This window comes from Ailuropoda melanoleuca, chromosome 4 (assembly GCF_002007445.2).
Source record: "Ailuropoda melanoleuca isolate Jingjing chromosome 4, ASM200744v2, whole genome shotgun sequence".
Classification (NCBI taxonomy): Eukaryota; Metazoa; Chordata; class Mammalia; order Carnivora; family Ursidae; genus Ailuropoda; species Ailuropoda melanoleuca.
The window spans coordinates 57367568-57383705 of NC_048221.1; the positions used below are offsets into that span (position 1 = coordinate 57367568).

The 16138-nt window shown below is 47.6% G+C and overlaps 1 protein-coding gene across 6 annotated transcripts in view; it reads left to right on the forward strand.

The window, feature by feature from the left end:
* The window catches only part of UROC1 (urocanate hydratase 1), a 42752-nt gene extending 36035 nt beyond the window's left edge, over window positions 1-6717 (forward strand). For 3 of the 6 annotated variants that reach the window (XM_019803650.2, XM_034658884.1, XM_034658885.1), the window contains 2 exons: window positions 795-894; window positions 1998-6716. In XM_019803650.2, coding sequence (XP_019659209.1) covers window positions 795-894; window positions 1998-2138 — 241 coding nt within the window. In that variant the 3' untranslated portion in view covers window positions 2139-6716. Of the gene's footprint in view, window positions 1-794; window positions 895-1997 lie in introns of all 6 variants that reach the window. The other 3 variants (XR_004624805.1, XM_019803652.2, XM_019803651.2) reach the window with 3 other exon arrangements.
* Window positions 6718-16138: the final 9421 nt, after the last annotated feature.

Sequence of the window (16138 nt, forward strand, 5' to 3'; positions counted from 1 at the left end):
GCAGGTGCCGACAAGAGGGAGGGCATTTCCTACATGCGTAGCGGAAGTGGGTATGAGGGATACGGTGATGCTAACAGCAGGAAGAGTGGCCAGGCCTGATCATGATGCTAAGGGTGAGGATGGAGATCCAGGGGTGCCAGCAAGGAGAGGGTGCTCAGAGCTGATGGTGCAGAAGCATGGCGCAAACGTGGACAGTCGGATAGCACTAACATGCTCACTGATTCCCACGACTCCTACTGAAGAAGTGGATGAACACGTGAGCATAGCACGTCTTGAGGGGAGGTCGTCCAAACAGTGCTCAGAGAAATCTGGTCATTAGAAAATAAAAAGTACAGAAAATAAAGGAACTCGGCCTTCAAATCAAGTTATCAGGACCCCAAAATACACCTAAAGCAAGCTGAAAGAAGAGGCAAAGAAAAGAAAGAGCATAAAGAGAAACCGGGAAGAATGGCAGTTGAATTGGGCATCACAAGAGCCCCCAGGAAGCGTGCCTGTATGGGATGCACTCAGAGCCGCAGCGGAGGTCGCCCATGGGAGGTGACACAGCCGAGGGTCCTGACGGTGGGTGGGGGGTGCGGGGAATAAAGCATGGAGGTGCAAGTAGGCAGTGCAGAGCAGAGACTCCTGCGTCCCTAGGCTGGGGAGAGGGCGCAGGCTGCAGGCTGCAGGGGCCAGCCACACTGTCTCCTTGAGCCAGTGCTTCTAAAGCGTCCCCCAAATGTGCGTGCATGTCTTTCTGCTCCAGGCAGGGGCAGGCCTGGAGAGTGGCCTGGAAACCTCTTTGCCTCTTGCAGGGGTGAGGTGATCAACGGAGGATTTGGCCTTGTGCTGGATGGGACCCAGGAGGCTGAGCAGAAGGCCAAGATGATGCTTAGCTGGGATGTCTCCAATGGAGTAAGTCACATCCAGGCCTTTCCACGGGCCTTCTCTCCAGGCGGGCCTTTGCCTCTCCAGACTGCAGACCCAAGAGAGAGTTCTGCTCCCTTCTTCCCACAAAACAGTCCCACCACTCTTGCTTACCGGTGTCTCCTCTCCCATTGCTGCTGGGTCTCTCCCTGCATCTTTTTGGGCTGTTTCTGAATCTCCTTTGTGTCTTCTTGCCTCTGGCCCTACCCCTCCAGCCTAGCCTCTGTCCACCCCCAGCCCTTCCTTCCCAGTGAAGGCACCCCCAACTGCTGGTGCTGAGGACCTCCTTTTACAGTGCTTTCTTTCCAGCCTCTCTGAAGGCAGGTCAAAAGGGGCAGCTCTAACAGGCCAAGCAGCTCTCACCCTCTCTGGCTGTGCACCTGCATGTGTGGTCCTGCAGGGGGGCGTCCCCTCCCTGTGACCACATCACAGGCCGGGAGAAGGGGTGGTGAGCACTTTCAGGAGGCCAGGTGGTCATGGGAAGGATGTGTGCTGTCAGATGTGAGGGGGAAGGGGACGGGTTCTGTGTGCAGGGGCCCAGACAGCTGGATATCCCGTGAGGGGATGAGCATAAGAGTGGGGGTGAAGGGGTCCCTGGAGGGGCTCAAACCAGCAGAGGGGGTGGTCTTCATCCTGAGGGCAGCAAAGCAGGAGGGAGGCAAGCATGGCAGCAAGGAGTGTGGGGAAGCCCTGAGGACTGAGGTGTAGAGAAGGAAGCCGACTGGAGAGAGATTATAAGGCGGAGCTGAGATGAATGTGGATTCCCTGAGGGTGCTTCCTGGGTACCTGGCCTGGTGGCCCTGCATGGAGGTAAGGTCTTTCTTGGACATGGGGTAGGCTGGGTAGAAGGATGGCCAGTCAGCTCAGAGAGGTGACTAAATACATAGTCCAGCCAGCAGAGAGGGAGGTCTGCGCTAGAGGTGGGGGTGGGGCAGACGCACAAGACTGCTCACCCCACACACAGCCCAGAGGGGCCCTGAAGGGGACGAGGGCTGGGATTTGCAGCCCAGCTGCAGTGTGTCCAGAAGGCCCTGCTGGGAAGCTGGTGTTGGCGCCAGTGGCTACCCTGCCCTCTCCCCACCCTGCCACAGGTGGCTCGGCGCTGTTGGTCCGGGAACCAGAAGGCCTACGAGACCATCTGCCAGACGATGCAGGACAACAAAGGCTTGGTGGTGACACTCCCACATGCCGTGGCAGAAGAGCGCGTGCTCCAGCAGGCCCTGCGGCCATGACGGGAACCCAAGAGCCAGCCTCGGTTCCCTCGTCCCCCTTGGTCCCTGTCCTCACCCTCACAGCCACAGCGCCCCTGTCACTACACGCCTTTGCCTCCTGGGTTAGCAGTTTCACACACAAGCCCTCACTTGGCCTCTCAACACCCCGGAGGGCATGCCGCCACCATCCGCAGTTTACAAATGAGCCAGCCAAGGAGACATGGAACCATTTGCCTGTGACCCCTGGGAACCCTGGGCGGGGGGTGGGGCAGCAAAATTCTTGTCCAGGGCCATGGAACCGAGTCTTGTCCAGGGCCAAATCCTCTAGCCCACCACAGAGTAGACTCCAGGAACTGTTGGGGGCCATGCATGCCAGGACTACTGGACATCAACCAAGTCCCTTAAAAGCCCCTGCCATTCCTTCTCCTACCAAGGGGGCAGAGTTTCCTTTGGCCTGGTTTTTATCAATCACTCTGCCTCCTGTCCACCTTCCATCCATGCATCCAGCTATCCTTCCATCTGCTGGGCTGTCTATCTATCTGTGACGTACTTTCTGTACCTCAGTGCCTCCAGCCGCGGGCCCAAAGGAACATGGCCAGGCCCTGGGCTCGAGGGTCCATGGAGGAAGACAGGGTAATAAAGACTTAGGAAAGAGAGGAAAGAAGCCATGTAAGGTGTCATGGGCAGGGTGGCCATGGGCTGGTGGATGGGGACATGCAGGACTCTGCCCTAAAGGGTCAGCAGTACTTTGTGGGGAAAAAAGGAGAGAGGAGGGGTGCCCCCGACGGCTGGCACAGCCTGAAGCACAAGAGAATGCAGCCTGGTCTCTTTAGAGGGAGGTCCACTCCAGAACCCTGTTTGTGACCAGGTGTCTGCAGGAGCCCTGTTGGGCCTATGGCTGCATTCTCGCACCTCTCCCCCGGACCTCTGATCCTGGTAGTGGCTGGATCCATAGCCTAGGCTCAGATGCAAAGCAGCCACGCAAAGGGAGTTATACGGTCATGCTTTTCCAGGCATTCCTTTTGAAGTAGGCACCCCCTTTTAAGGATTCCCCTACTTTTAGGGCTCCCTCCTGCCTCCTCGACTCCCAGTTGCCTATTGCCTCTGTCCTCTGGACTGCTGCAGGCTTTGGGTGTGAGTGGCTTTCCCCATGTGACTACCTAGCCCCTTGAACTGAGACCAAGGCAGGAGGAGGACACAAGCCAGCAGTGGGGTGGGGTGGGGTGGGAGAGAGTGAGGAGAAAGACCCCCAAAGGCAGCACTACCCTCTGATGGCAGAGGAGAGCATGCTGCAGTGCGGACATTTGTCTTGTTTGGTTCACACAGCGGTACCCAGGCCAAACTCTTTGCCTTCCTCAGAACAAGCCCCTTTGGGGAGGGGACTTCTAGCCCCTCCCTCTAATCCAGGGCAGACCATGGCCTCACCCTGCTGTGGGACCAGGCTGGAAGATGGGATTGTGGGGGACTGGGGGACTGCTTCTCTGTCTTTAGCAACCAATGAGATGTCCCTTTCCTTTGTTTGAAATTGAAGGAGAGTCGATGCACAATCTTACAGTAATAGTTTCAGGTGTATGACTCAGTGATTGGACAACGCTTCCCCTTTCATTTGTAATTAAATTAGGTTTTAGAAACGAAATGCCAAGCCTCTGAGAAAACTTTGGTCTACTTAAATTATGTTAATTTAGTTACTGGAGAAGGATAATAGAGGCCAAAACTTGCTTCCTGAAGTCCCAATGTATGGGTGTGTTTTTTTTTTTTATAAAATAAAATTTTCTCCTAAAGTCATAGGTGGATGTGGGGGCCCTGGCAGTCCTTATCTTTCTCCTAACCCTGCCTGCCTGCCAGGACCTCGGGGACCTTGGCCTCTCTGAACCGCGGTTTTCTAAGCTGTATAACAGGGTGTAACACCGGCATCTCAGTCAACGGGTGACCACGGTTCTGCTTTATTCTCACCCAGGTTATAAAAAGGAGCCAAGTGATGGGATGAATTTCCTGGCCCTCTTCTTTCCCCCCTTCCCACACCACCTACTGATGTTGGGACGTGCTCCCTTCCCTGTAAACATCCAGGGCCATGAGGGAAGTCAGGCTGTGGTGGCCCCAACACTCTTGCTGGCTCTCCAGGCCAGGAGACCCCCACCATGACCTCACAGTGCAAAGCAGGGCACCTTTGACCGCGCACCTCCTTCTCATTATTTCCTAGCCTTAGCTCAGCCCCTGAAGCTCACTGACAAATGACCCACCATACACAGAGAATTGAGAAAGCGATTGGGAAATGGGTGTCTAAGGAGCCATAGAGAACCTGACATCCCTCCCCCTCTACGCCTGCAGAGGAGGCCAGTCTAGCTGGGGTCTGTGTCTTCAAGCACTCAACACTGTTTGTCTCCTCCCTAGTGGCTATTTCCTCCTTTCCCCTCACTCACAAAGCCCAAATTTTGCCTGGGCAGTAGTATATACATTACCCCATAGTTGATTTTCGGGACTGCTTTGTCATCAGGAGTGACCATTGGCCTAGTTCTGGCCGTGAGACGAGGTGGAAGTCGCAGGGTAGGACTTCTGGGAAAGCTATTGCTTCTTTAATAAAAGTGGACAGGTGAGGCTGGATTGCTATTTGCCCTCGCCCCTTCCCCCTGCCAGCACCTCAGGTGTGGTGCCTGGAAGCACAGCACCCCTGCTGTGACCGCAGGACCGCAGAAGCACATGGGGGACACTCATGGAAAGTTAGAGGTACCTGGGCTCCTGGCAGCATATGGAGCTGCTGTACCAGCCGCTGGCCCCACTCCAGCCTCCGCCGACCTCGCCTGTTGAAGCCATCCCAGCAGGGCTTCTGTCATATGCAGCAAGCTCTGTTCTAAATCCTCATGTGGTCCATCAACAAGTGTCCACGGAAAGCACCCTGGTGCCTGTATCTGTTCCTGTGGCAAAACAAAGAGGCTCAGGAGGCAGTGAGCCATGTGCGAAGGCCTCAGACCCCTCTGGGCTCCTCTCCAAGCCCTGCCAGTAAGCAGGCTACTTCCCCGGGCCACAGCATATCAGCCTGCTGCTTGCTGTCACAGGGAGAAAGGATGCCGGACAACCACAGTAGGGCCACGGTGGGGCTCGGGGGTGTTGGGGCAGCTGACCACAGCCCTGGTGGAGCGGAAGGAACAGGAGGTCTCGCTCAGTGGTGTCTCAGGCAGACACCGGAACTGAATAGTTTTCAAAGGGATTCTGTGTCCAGTTTAGTCTTAGTTTTAAGGAAGCAGAGATGTGTAGTCTACTGAGAAATGTTCTCTCTGATTAAAATAGAAACCAGTTGGCCGTGACCAGCATAGGCTTCAGTTGCCTTGAAAATTTGAGGTTGTGAATGTGTCAGGGCGTCTCCCTGGGTAGCTTCTGCCCTGGGAATCAGATGCTTTCTCCTCGGGCCAGCGCAGGTCTGTTCAGGAGGGCTCAGCTGAGTGATGAGCTCTGTTGCCCCAGGCTTTCAACTAGGTTCCTATAAAGAGGGCAAGGGGCCAGACTTGACCGGCTGCTGCATCTTGTTTGCCCTCTTTAAAAATGTTTGACTTTATCATCAATTTTTACAAGTTGGAAGATTTCACTTAAATATCCAGATTTTCAGTGTACTTAAAGAAATCAAGAGATGGGGTGACACTGTGCCCTCGCCACCTCTCTGTCAGCAATCAGCTGGAAGCTCCCTGGGGCTGGGCTTGTTTTTTCCAGTTTGCCACAGTCCCTGTGAGTCCTAACTGCCCTCCAATGGTGAGGCCAAGTGCGCACCTTCTTGGGTTTGAGATCCTGGTTTCTTACATTGCCTGCTTCCCACTGTGTGTCACTTTCAGGGTCTCTGCTGGGATTCAAATCTCTGTGTATTATCATTCTCTAGATAAATGGAGCCAATGGAAGATGTATCTGTACATATATACATATATAAGATAGATATCTATAGATGTCTTTTTATAGATAGATATTGTTGATATATATATCATGGCAGTCCCATGGAACCGTAAACTAGAGGCCTGGAAAGGCCAGAGGCCTAATTCAGTTCAAGTCTGAAGACCTGAGAACCATGCGAGCAATCCCCGTCCAAGAAGAAGAGAAGAAGAAATGAGGTGTCCCAGCTCAGTGAGATATGAAAGAGGGAATTCCTCCTCCTCTGCCGTTTGTTCTGTTCAGACCTCAATAGACTGAGACCTCAAGAGATTGCAGATGCCAACCTACTTGCAGAAGAGCCACCCATTTAAATGCTAATCCTGTCTAGAGTTACGCACAGGGACATACCCAAAAACAATGTTTAATGTACTGTATGGTGACTAACATAATATAATAAAAAATATTATTATAAAAAAATAAATTTAAAAAAATGGCCCACTGAAATTGATGCATAAAATTAACCATCACAGAAATCCCTGATGGAGGTGTCCTTTCCCTCTGTGATATTTTGATATATAATAAAAAATACATATTTGGTCTTCATTCGCATTTCTGTCACAGAGCTCCTAAAACCCTTGGAATTTCCTAGCTAATAAGAATGATCAAGGTGTTTTGATATTCTAGGCGCTTGGGTGGCTCAGTTGGTTAAGCGTCTGCCTTCAGCTCAGGTCATGATCTCAGGGTCCTGGGATCAAGCCCCACATTGGGCTCCTTGCTCAGTGGGGAGTCTGCTTCCCCCTCTGTCCTTCCCCCTGCTCATTGTCTCTCTCTCTCTCTCTCAAATAAATAAAATCATTTAAAAAAGGTGTTTTGATATTCATAACAAACTTCTTTAAAGTTCACCTGAGTTTATGTTAATGAGGCGACTTTTAGAGAATACCTAAGGATGATGACTGGTTGCCAGGGGAACCAAGGAGTGATGAGAGGGTTGGAACTTTCAGTCCTACCCCCTGACCTCTGGAAAGGGGAGAGGAGCTAGAGGTTGAATCAATCATCAATGGCCAATGGTTTGATCAATTATGCCTGAGTATTGAAGCCTCCATAGAAACCCAAAAGGACAGGGCTAGGAGAGCTTCCGGATTGGGGAACACATGGAGATTTGGGGAGAATGGCATGTTGAGAGGGCATGGAAGCTCTGTGCCCTTTCCCCATACCTTGTCCTATGCATCTCTTCTATCTGGCTGTTCCTGATTTATGTCCTTTTATAATAAACTGGTAAACTGATAAGTAAAATGTCCCTCTGAGGTTGTGCCTAGGTTAAGTGTCTTCCTTTGGCTCAGGTTATGATCCCAGGATCCTGGGATCGAACCCTGCGGTGGGCTCCCTGTTCAGTGGGGATCCTGCTTCTCCCTCTGCCAGCTCCTCCCCCGGCTCATGCTCACTCTCTCATTCTCTCTCTCACTCAAATAGATATATAAAATCTTAAAAAAAAAAAAAGTTTCTCTGATTTCTGTGAGCCACTCAAGCACATGAATCAAACCCAAGGAGGGTGTCATGGGAAACTCCAGTCTATTGTTGGTCAATCAGAAGCACTCGAAACTGATGTGTGTGTGGGGGGGGTGGGCAGTCTTGTAGGACTGAGCCCATAACCTAGGCAATCTGATGCTATCTTCAGGTAGATAGTGTCAGAATTGGCTTAATTGACTAGTGGTGATGGAGGCTGTTCAGGTCCGAGGACCCAGAGGGCTTCCCACAGGTCCAAGATCCTTGGCTTTGTGCAGGATAGAAATCAAATGCACAGAGAGGAAGTGAGAGCAGAGTTTATCGCAGACATAGAGAGAGCACATACAGACAGAACAGCTGGGAGACTCAGAAAGGAAAAAAGAGTGAGTCGCATCTTTCCTTGGAGTCCGGGGTTTTTATTGAGGATTGTGGTTCAGCGCACGTGTCGTCTCGGGCATCCAGGAATAAAGATGAGTGTTTAGGTGCCCTCCGTAAGTCACTTCTGCCCTGGAGCCAGGGGTCTTGGTGAGTCTGTGGTCTTGGAAAACATTCATAATGACACCACCGGCCTCTCCTTAGCTTCTACCTATTGTGCTGGAAGCCTCCAAAGAAATCATTCAGTCCTTGACCTTTATAAGGAGGACACACATTATCTGATGAGGTGTGTGTAAGGCAGGCATATAGGTCCCAGAAAGAATGGAAGCAGGAAAAGGAGCAAAAAAAAGCAGTTTTTCATGGGGTCCCTTTAGTTTCCCTGTCTCAGTGATGTTGGAAAGAATACACACCTTGGAACTCCCAACCACAGCCCGTCCCTATTCCTGCCAGAACTTGAGATGCCCTGCACATGGATAGTGGCAATTCAAAGGCCACAGGGATGCCATCAGAGTGCTCAAAGCGGACTTCCCTTCCCCCTGTTTTGACCTCAGTCTGTACTTTTTTTTTTTTAAGATTTTATTTATTTGACAGAGAGAGACAGCCAGCGAGAGAGGGAACACAAGCAGGGGGAGTGGGAGAGGAAGAAGCAGGCTCCCAGAGGAGGAGCCTGACATGGGGCTCGATTCCAAAGCGCTGGGATCAGCCCTGAGCCAAAGGCAGACGCTTAACGACTGAGCCACCCAGGTGCTCCTCAGTCTGTACTTTCTAATTGATTAAATTCTTTTCATTTTGTCTCTTAATTCAGGCAAAGGACCCTTGTGGAAAAGCAACCCCTAATGGGAATGAAACTACCCCCTGAAGCAATAAGGACTGCCCTGGGCCAGCAAGACCCTACCCAGGATAAAACCTTCACTGCCCACCTGCACGTACCCCACATTTTCCTTATATCAACCGGGAATTATCTCCAGCACTTTGGAGACAATCTATGAGACACTAGTCCGCGGTCTTCTGGGTGGTGGCCTCAGTAAGTTAATTCCTTTCTTGTTTTGCCACCGCTCATTTTTCTGCCTTTGGATTTTTTCAGCGGCGAGTGGCCCAACATGGTCTGTTTGGGACCCCAGGAGCCAGGAATTCTTGTAACCTTGTTCCCCCTGCTATCATGCTGGGCACCCAGCGACATCTGGGCTGGTGGGATTTCTCCCCAAATGCAAACAAATATGACAAGCAGTTGTGTCAGCTGCTTCTCCTCCCTGGCTGCCTCAAACCCCTTCCTACACACACATGCTGGGAGAGTTCCTCTCGGAGACACCGCTGAACAACAACAACTATTCAAGCCCAGCCCATGAGCTAGCACGTCTCCTCACCGTAAGCCCTGCTACATGCATCAATGGAGAACCTCAGGCAGTAGGAAGGGTGAGATGCGTCCTTGCCACATGTTCAATAAGGTTGATTTCACCCATTTTAAAGTGTTATGAAAGATACTGGAAGTATCTTTTTAAAAAAATATTTTATTTATTTGAGAGAGAGTGAACGGGGCGGGGGGGGGGGGGGGCCACAGGGGGAGGGAGAAGCAGACTCCCCGCTGAGCAGGGAGCCCAATCCAGGGGTCCATGAGAACCCTGAGATCATGACCTGAACACAAGGCAGACGCTTAACCCAGTGAGCCGCTCAGGCGCCCCCAGAAATATCTTTTAAAAACTGAAAAATTCTAAAAGATGAAATTCACCTATATTCCCACCAAATGTTTTTCATTAAAAATTTTAAAATGCTCTTGTAGGGGCGCCTGGGTGGCACAGCGGTTAAGCGTCTGCCTTCGGCTCAGGGCGTGATCCCGGCGTTGTGGGATCGAGCCCCACATCAGGCTCCTCTGCTATGAGCCTGCTTCTTCCTCTCCCACTCCCCCTGCTTGTGTTCCCTCTCTCGCTGGCTGTCTCTATCTCTGTCGAATAAATAAATAAAATCTTTAAAAAAAAATAAAAAAAAAATAAAATGCTCTTGTATTGTGGTAAAATATGCATAACATACAATTTACCACTTTAACCATTTCTAAGAGTGCAGTCCGGCAGCCTGAAGTCCACTCACACTGTGGCGCGGCCATCCCCACCATCTCCAGAGCTGTTTCATCCTCCCAAACTGAAACCCCATATCCATTAAGCCCTGACCCACCCTCCCCCCNCCCCCCTCCACCCTAGCCCCTGTGACCACAATCCTACTTTCTGTCTCTATGAATTTGACAATTCTAGGGGCCTCATATAAATAGAATCCTACAGGGTTTATCCTTTTTGTGGCTGGCTTATTTCATGTAGCATGATGTCCTCAAGTTTCATCCACATTGTCACATGCATCAAAATTTCCTTCCTTTTGAGGACTGAATGATGTTCCACTGTATCCATAAACCACATTTTGTTTAGCTATTTATCCATCTGTGGGCAGCTGGATTGCTTCCACCTTTTGGCTACTGTGAATAATGCTGCTATGTACATGGCTGTGTGAATAGCTGTCTGAGTCTCTCTTTTCAATTCTTTTCAGTATCTACCTAGAAGTGGAATTGTTGGGTCATATGGTAATTCTATGTTCAGTTTTTGAAGAACCAGAGTACTGTTTTCCACAGTGGAAAAAATTATTTAATTATAAAAATTACTTTAAAAACACTCATGATCTTGAGAACTCTGTAGTTACCAGTATCTCTGATGAACATAGAAAAATCCTCAACAAAATACTAGCAAATTGAATCCAACAATACATTTTAAAAAATTATTCACCACAATCAAGTAGGATTTATTCTTGAGATGCAAGCGTAGTTCAGTATTTGCAAATCAATCAACATGATACATCATATGAATAAGACAAAGGATAAAAACTATGTGATCATTTCAATAGATGCAGAAAAAGCACTGACAAAGTACGATGTCCATTCATGATAAAAACCTTTAACCTTTCCCTCTAGAGGAGACAACGTCAACGTAATAAAGGCCTTATATGAAAAACATCATACTCAATGGGGAAAAACAAAGACCTTTTCCCCTAAGGTCGGGGGAGGGGGGGGAAGACCAGGATGTCCACTCTCACCACTTTTATTCAACATAATACTGGGAGTTCTAGCCACAGCAATCAGACGATAAAAAGAAATAAAAGGTATCCAACCTGGTAAGGAAGAAGTAAAACTGTCTCTATTTGCAGATGAAAGGATACTATGTATATAAAACCCAGAAGACTTCTAGAAAAACTTTTAGAACTGATAAATGAATTCAGGAAAGTTGCAGGATAGAAACTCAATATACAGAAATCCATTGCATGGCTATACACTAATAACTAAGTAGCAGAAAAATAAATTAAGACAACAATCCCACTTACAATTGCACTAAAAATAACAAAATACCTAGGAATAAACTTAATCAAGGAGGTGAAAGACCTGTACTCTGAAAACTATAAACATTGATGAAAGAAATTGAAGATGACACAAAGAAATGGAAAGACATTCCATGCTCATGGATTGGGAGGACACATATTTTTAAAACAATCCAAAGCAACCTACAGATTTGATGCAATCCCTATCAAAATATCAACAGCATTTTTCACAGAACTAGAACAAATAATCCTATAATTTGTACAGAACCACAAAAAAACCTCAAATGGCCAAAGCAAAATTGAAAAAGAGGAACAAAACTGGAGGTATTACAATTCCAAATTTCAAGATATATTACAAAGCTGTAGTCATCAAAACAGCATGGTACTGGCACAAAAACAGACACATAGCTCAATGGAACAGAATAGAGAGCCCAGAAACAAACTCATGATTATATGATCAATTAACTTTGACAAAGGAGGCAAGAATATCCAATGGGAAAAAGACAGTCTCTTCAAGAAATGGTGCTGGGAAAACTGGACAGCTACATGCAAAATAATGAAACTGGAGCAATTCCTTACACCACACACAAAAGTAAATTCAAAATTGACTAAAGATCTAAATGTGAGACCCAAAACCATAAAAATCCTCAAAGAGAGCACAGACAGTAATTTTTCTGACATTGACTGTAGCAGTATTTCTCTAGATATACCTCCTGAGGCAAGGGGAACAAAAGCAAAATTAAACTATTGGGACTACATCAAAATAAAAAGCTTCTGCACAGCCAAGGAAACAAAACAACTAAAAGGCAACCTATGGAATGGGAGAAGATATTTGCAAATGGCATATCTGATAAAGGGTACGTAGCCAAAATATATAAAGAACTTACACAACTCAACACCCAAAAACCAAATAATCTAACAAAGTTGGGCATGAACAGACATTTCTCCAAAGAAGACGTATAGATGGCTCACAGATATGAAAGGATGCTCACCACCGCTCATTGTCAGGAAGATGCAAATCAAACCTGTAATGAGATACCACATCACCGTTGTCAGAATGGCTAAAATCAACAACAAAAGAAACAACAGGTGTTGGCAAAGATGTGGAGAAAGGGGAACCCTTGTGCACTGTTGGTGGGAATGCAAACTGGTGCAGCCACTGTGGAAAACAGTATGGAGTTTCCTCAAAAAGTTAAAAATAGAACTACCATACCTCCAACAATCACACTACTGTGTATTTACCCAAAGGATGCGAAAACACTAATCTAAAGAGGTACATGAACCCCTGTGTTTATAGCAGCATTATTTACAATGGCCAAGATAAGGAAATAGCCCAAGTGTCCATCAACAGATGAATGGACAAAGAAGATGTGGTGTATATATACAATGAAATATTAGCCATAAAAAAGAATGAAATCTTGCCATTTACAATGATCTGGATGGAACTAGAGAGTATAATGCTAAATGAAATAAGTCAGAGAAAGACAAATACCATATGATTTCACTCATATGTGGAATTTAAGAAACAAATGGACAAAGAAAAAAGATGAACAAGAAACTAGACTCTTAAATACAGAGAACAAATTGGTGGTTATCAGAGGGGAGGTGGGAGGGGGAGGATAGGTGAAATAGTGAAGGGGATTAAGAGTACACTTATTGTGATGAGCATTGAGTAACGATAGAATTGTTGAATAACTCACTATGTTGTGCACTGGAAACACAGTGTATGTTAATTACACTGTAATTAAAATAAAACAACAAAAACAAAACAAAACAAAATCCCACTCATGATCTAAAACGAAAGCAAATAGTACCAAAAGGAGAGAAGTATTAAGTGAAGGTGCCCTTCCCCACCTCACTTTAGAAGCAGTCACAAGTACTAGCAGTGTCTTCTGTATCTTTCTAGAAACTTCCTAAGGATATGCAAGCATGTAAACATAGGTATAGTTTTCCCTCCTTCTACAAATGGGATCCTTCTTTTTTTTTTTTTTAAGATTTTTTAATTTATTTATGCGACAGAGATAGAGACAGCCAAGGAGAGAGGGAGCACAAGCAGGGGAAGTGGGAGAGGAAGAAGCAGGCTCATAGCGGAGGAGCCTGATGTGGGGCTCGATCCCATAATGCCAGGATCACGCCCTGAGCCAAAGGCAGACGCTTAACTGCTGTGCCACCCAGGCGCCCCGTGATCCTTCTAAACAATGTTCTGCATTGATTTTTCCCAACAATATATTTTTAGCAGAGTCAATCGGAACATAAAAGTCACTATGTTTTTTAGTATATTCAACTGTGTTGTGCACCCATCACCACTGTCTAATTCCAGGGCATTTCCATCACTCCCAAAAGAAACACTGTAGCTATTAGCAGTTATTTCCGATTTCCCCTCACCTTCTATCCCCTGGCAACCACTAATCTACTTTCTGGCTCCATGGATTTACCTTTCTTGGACATACGAGTATAACATGTGGTGTTTTGCATCTGGCTTTCCTTCCCTTGGATGTTTTCAAGTTTCACTCATGTTGTAGCCTGTATCGGTACTTCATTCCTTTTTATGGCCCAATAATATTCCATTGTGTGGATATGCTGCATTTTGTCTATGCATTTGTCTATTGATGGGCACTTGGTTGTTTCCACTTTTTATTTGGTAGCCTTATGAATAATACTATGACCATTCCCAAACAAGTTTTTGTGTGAGTGTGTTTTCATTTCTCTTGCGTATATGCATACGAGTGGAATTGCTGGGTCATATAGAAACTCTATACTTAATTTTTTGAGGAACTGCCAAACTTTCTTGCACACTTCTTCACCATTTTACATTTCCAGCAGAAATGTACGAGGGTTCCAATTTTTCCTTCATTCTCACGCTCCTTTTTCATTTTAAAAGAATTATTGCTGTTAGTTGATAAGAAGTGTTATCTCCTTGTGGTTTAGATTTGCATTTCCCTAATGAGTAATGATGTTGAGCGTCTCGTCATGTACTTATTGGCCATCTGTACATCTCTAGGGAGAGGTCTATTCAAATCCTTTTTTTTTTTTTTTAAAGATTTTATTTATTTATTTGACAGAGAGAGAGACAGCCAGCGAGAGAGGGAACACAAGCAGGGGGAGTGGGAGAGGAAGAAGCAGGCTCATAGTGGAAGAGCCTGATGTGGGGCTCAATCCCATAACGCTGGGATCACGCCCTGAGCCGAAGGCAGACGCTTAACCGCTGTGCCACCCAGGCGCCCCATCAAATCCTTTGTTTTTAAGTGGGTTGTCTTTTTGCTGTTGAGTCATGGGTTTTTTAAAATATATTCTAGGTAGTAGTTCCTTATCAGATATATGATTTGAAAATTTTTCTCCCATTCTGTGGGTTGTCTTTTCATTTTCTTTCTGGTGTTCTTTGACCTAAAAGAGTTTTCAGTTTTGGCAAAGCCCAATTTGTTTCTTTCGTTGCTTGTGCTTTTAGTTTCATATCTAGGAAACCATCCCTTAAGCCTAGGTCACACAGATATACAGTTTTCTCCTAATAGTTTTATAGTTTTCACTCTTACATTTAAGTGCTTGATCCATTTTGAGTTACTTTTTGTGTCTGGTGGGAAGTCGGGGTCCAAATTCTTTCTTTCATGTGTGGATATCCAGTCGTCCCAGAACCACTTGTTGAAGAGATCATTCTTTCCTGGGAACAATATATTTGGGGGCATAAATTCATATTTCATATCTATATATGATGTTTCCTATTCTTTTCAATATTATTTATATCTTATTTTTAAAGAACTTTTAATAAAGCATTCATCGATAAATATTTACTGAGAGTCTCTGCTACTAGCCTCTGAACATATAGCTGTGAATGAGACTGACACAGTTTCTGTCCTAAATGAGTCTACATTGTAGCGGGGGACACAGACAATGAATTATCCAGGAAAGGGGCAAATAAAACAATAGCAATTGAGGGCTATAAGAGCTAACAGATGGGGGGCGGTGGAGAATACGGGGCTGGGTAAGGGTGTACCTGATCACAAGGCCAGTCTTCCGAGAGGAATTCGGAGACCAGCTGTGCAGTCTAGCAGAACTAGCTCGACTTGCTGGAGGAAATGGAAAGAGATGGGGGAGCCCTGGGATTGTAGAGTGAGGGGTGAGTGGTGAGAAATGTGGGGGAGACCAGCTAGGCCATAAGAGCAATGGAGTGCACCAAAGACTGGGGCACAATTGATTTGCACTTTTGGAAGATCACAAGTCGGCCCTCTTGAGACTAGATTGGGTGGAAGGCGTGGTGGAGGCTGCGGACCAGCTGCGGTGTTATTTTCTTAAGAAGCTACGCGTGAAAAAGGGGTTTGGATCGTGCGGGCAGTGACGTGAGACCAAGTGGAGGGACTCCAGACTGAATCCGGGTTGAGGGGGTGGGGTGAGGCATTCAGGCAACACTGAATAAGGGCTGAGGTGGTGTGGGACAAAATTTAGTAGGAAATGCAGTTGGAAGAGCGTAGGCAGGGGTCCCCGTGGAGGGGCTGCAGGTGGCTGGGAAGGATCTGGGGACACTTCGCACAAGGTCTGTGAGCCAAAGGCCAGCTGCGGCTGGGCTCTTCGCGGTTCGGTGAGCCCAGCCTGGTGCCTGAGCCCTGACTCTCCCAGTTCCTGGCAGTGTGACCTCGGGCAAAAGATTCAAGCTATCTGTGCCTCAGTTTCCTCACACTTCTGAGTGTGAAGATAATTGGCTGGTATTATTAATCCACCACCCAGATGAAAGATGCGATTATTAAGTCCGGCGAGCGTCGCTCCCCACGCAGGGAGTCAGGTCGCAGCTAGCGAGGTCGGGGTCGGCCGATGCCCCCAAAGGCTGGGCGGAGAGCAGCAGGCGCGGGGCCGCGCCTGGGCGGCGAGGACCACCCCCGGCCCGGCAGGCCTCGCGCGGCGCCCCGCGGCTCACGCGCACGCGCAGCTCCAGGCTGGAGTCCGGCCGCGCTCCG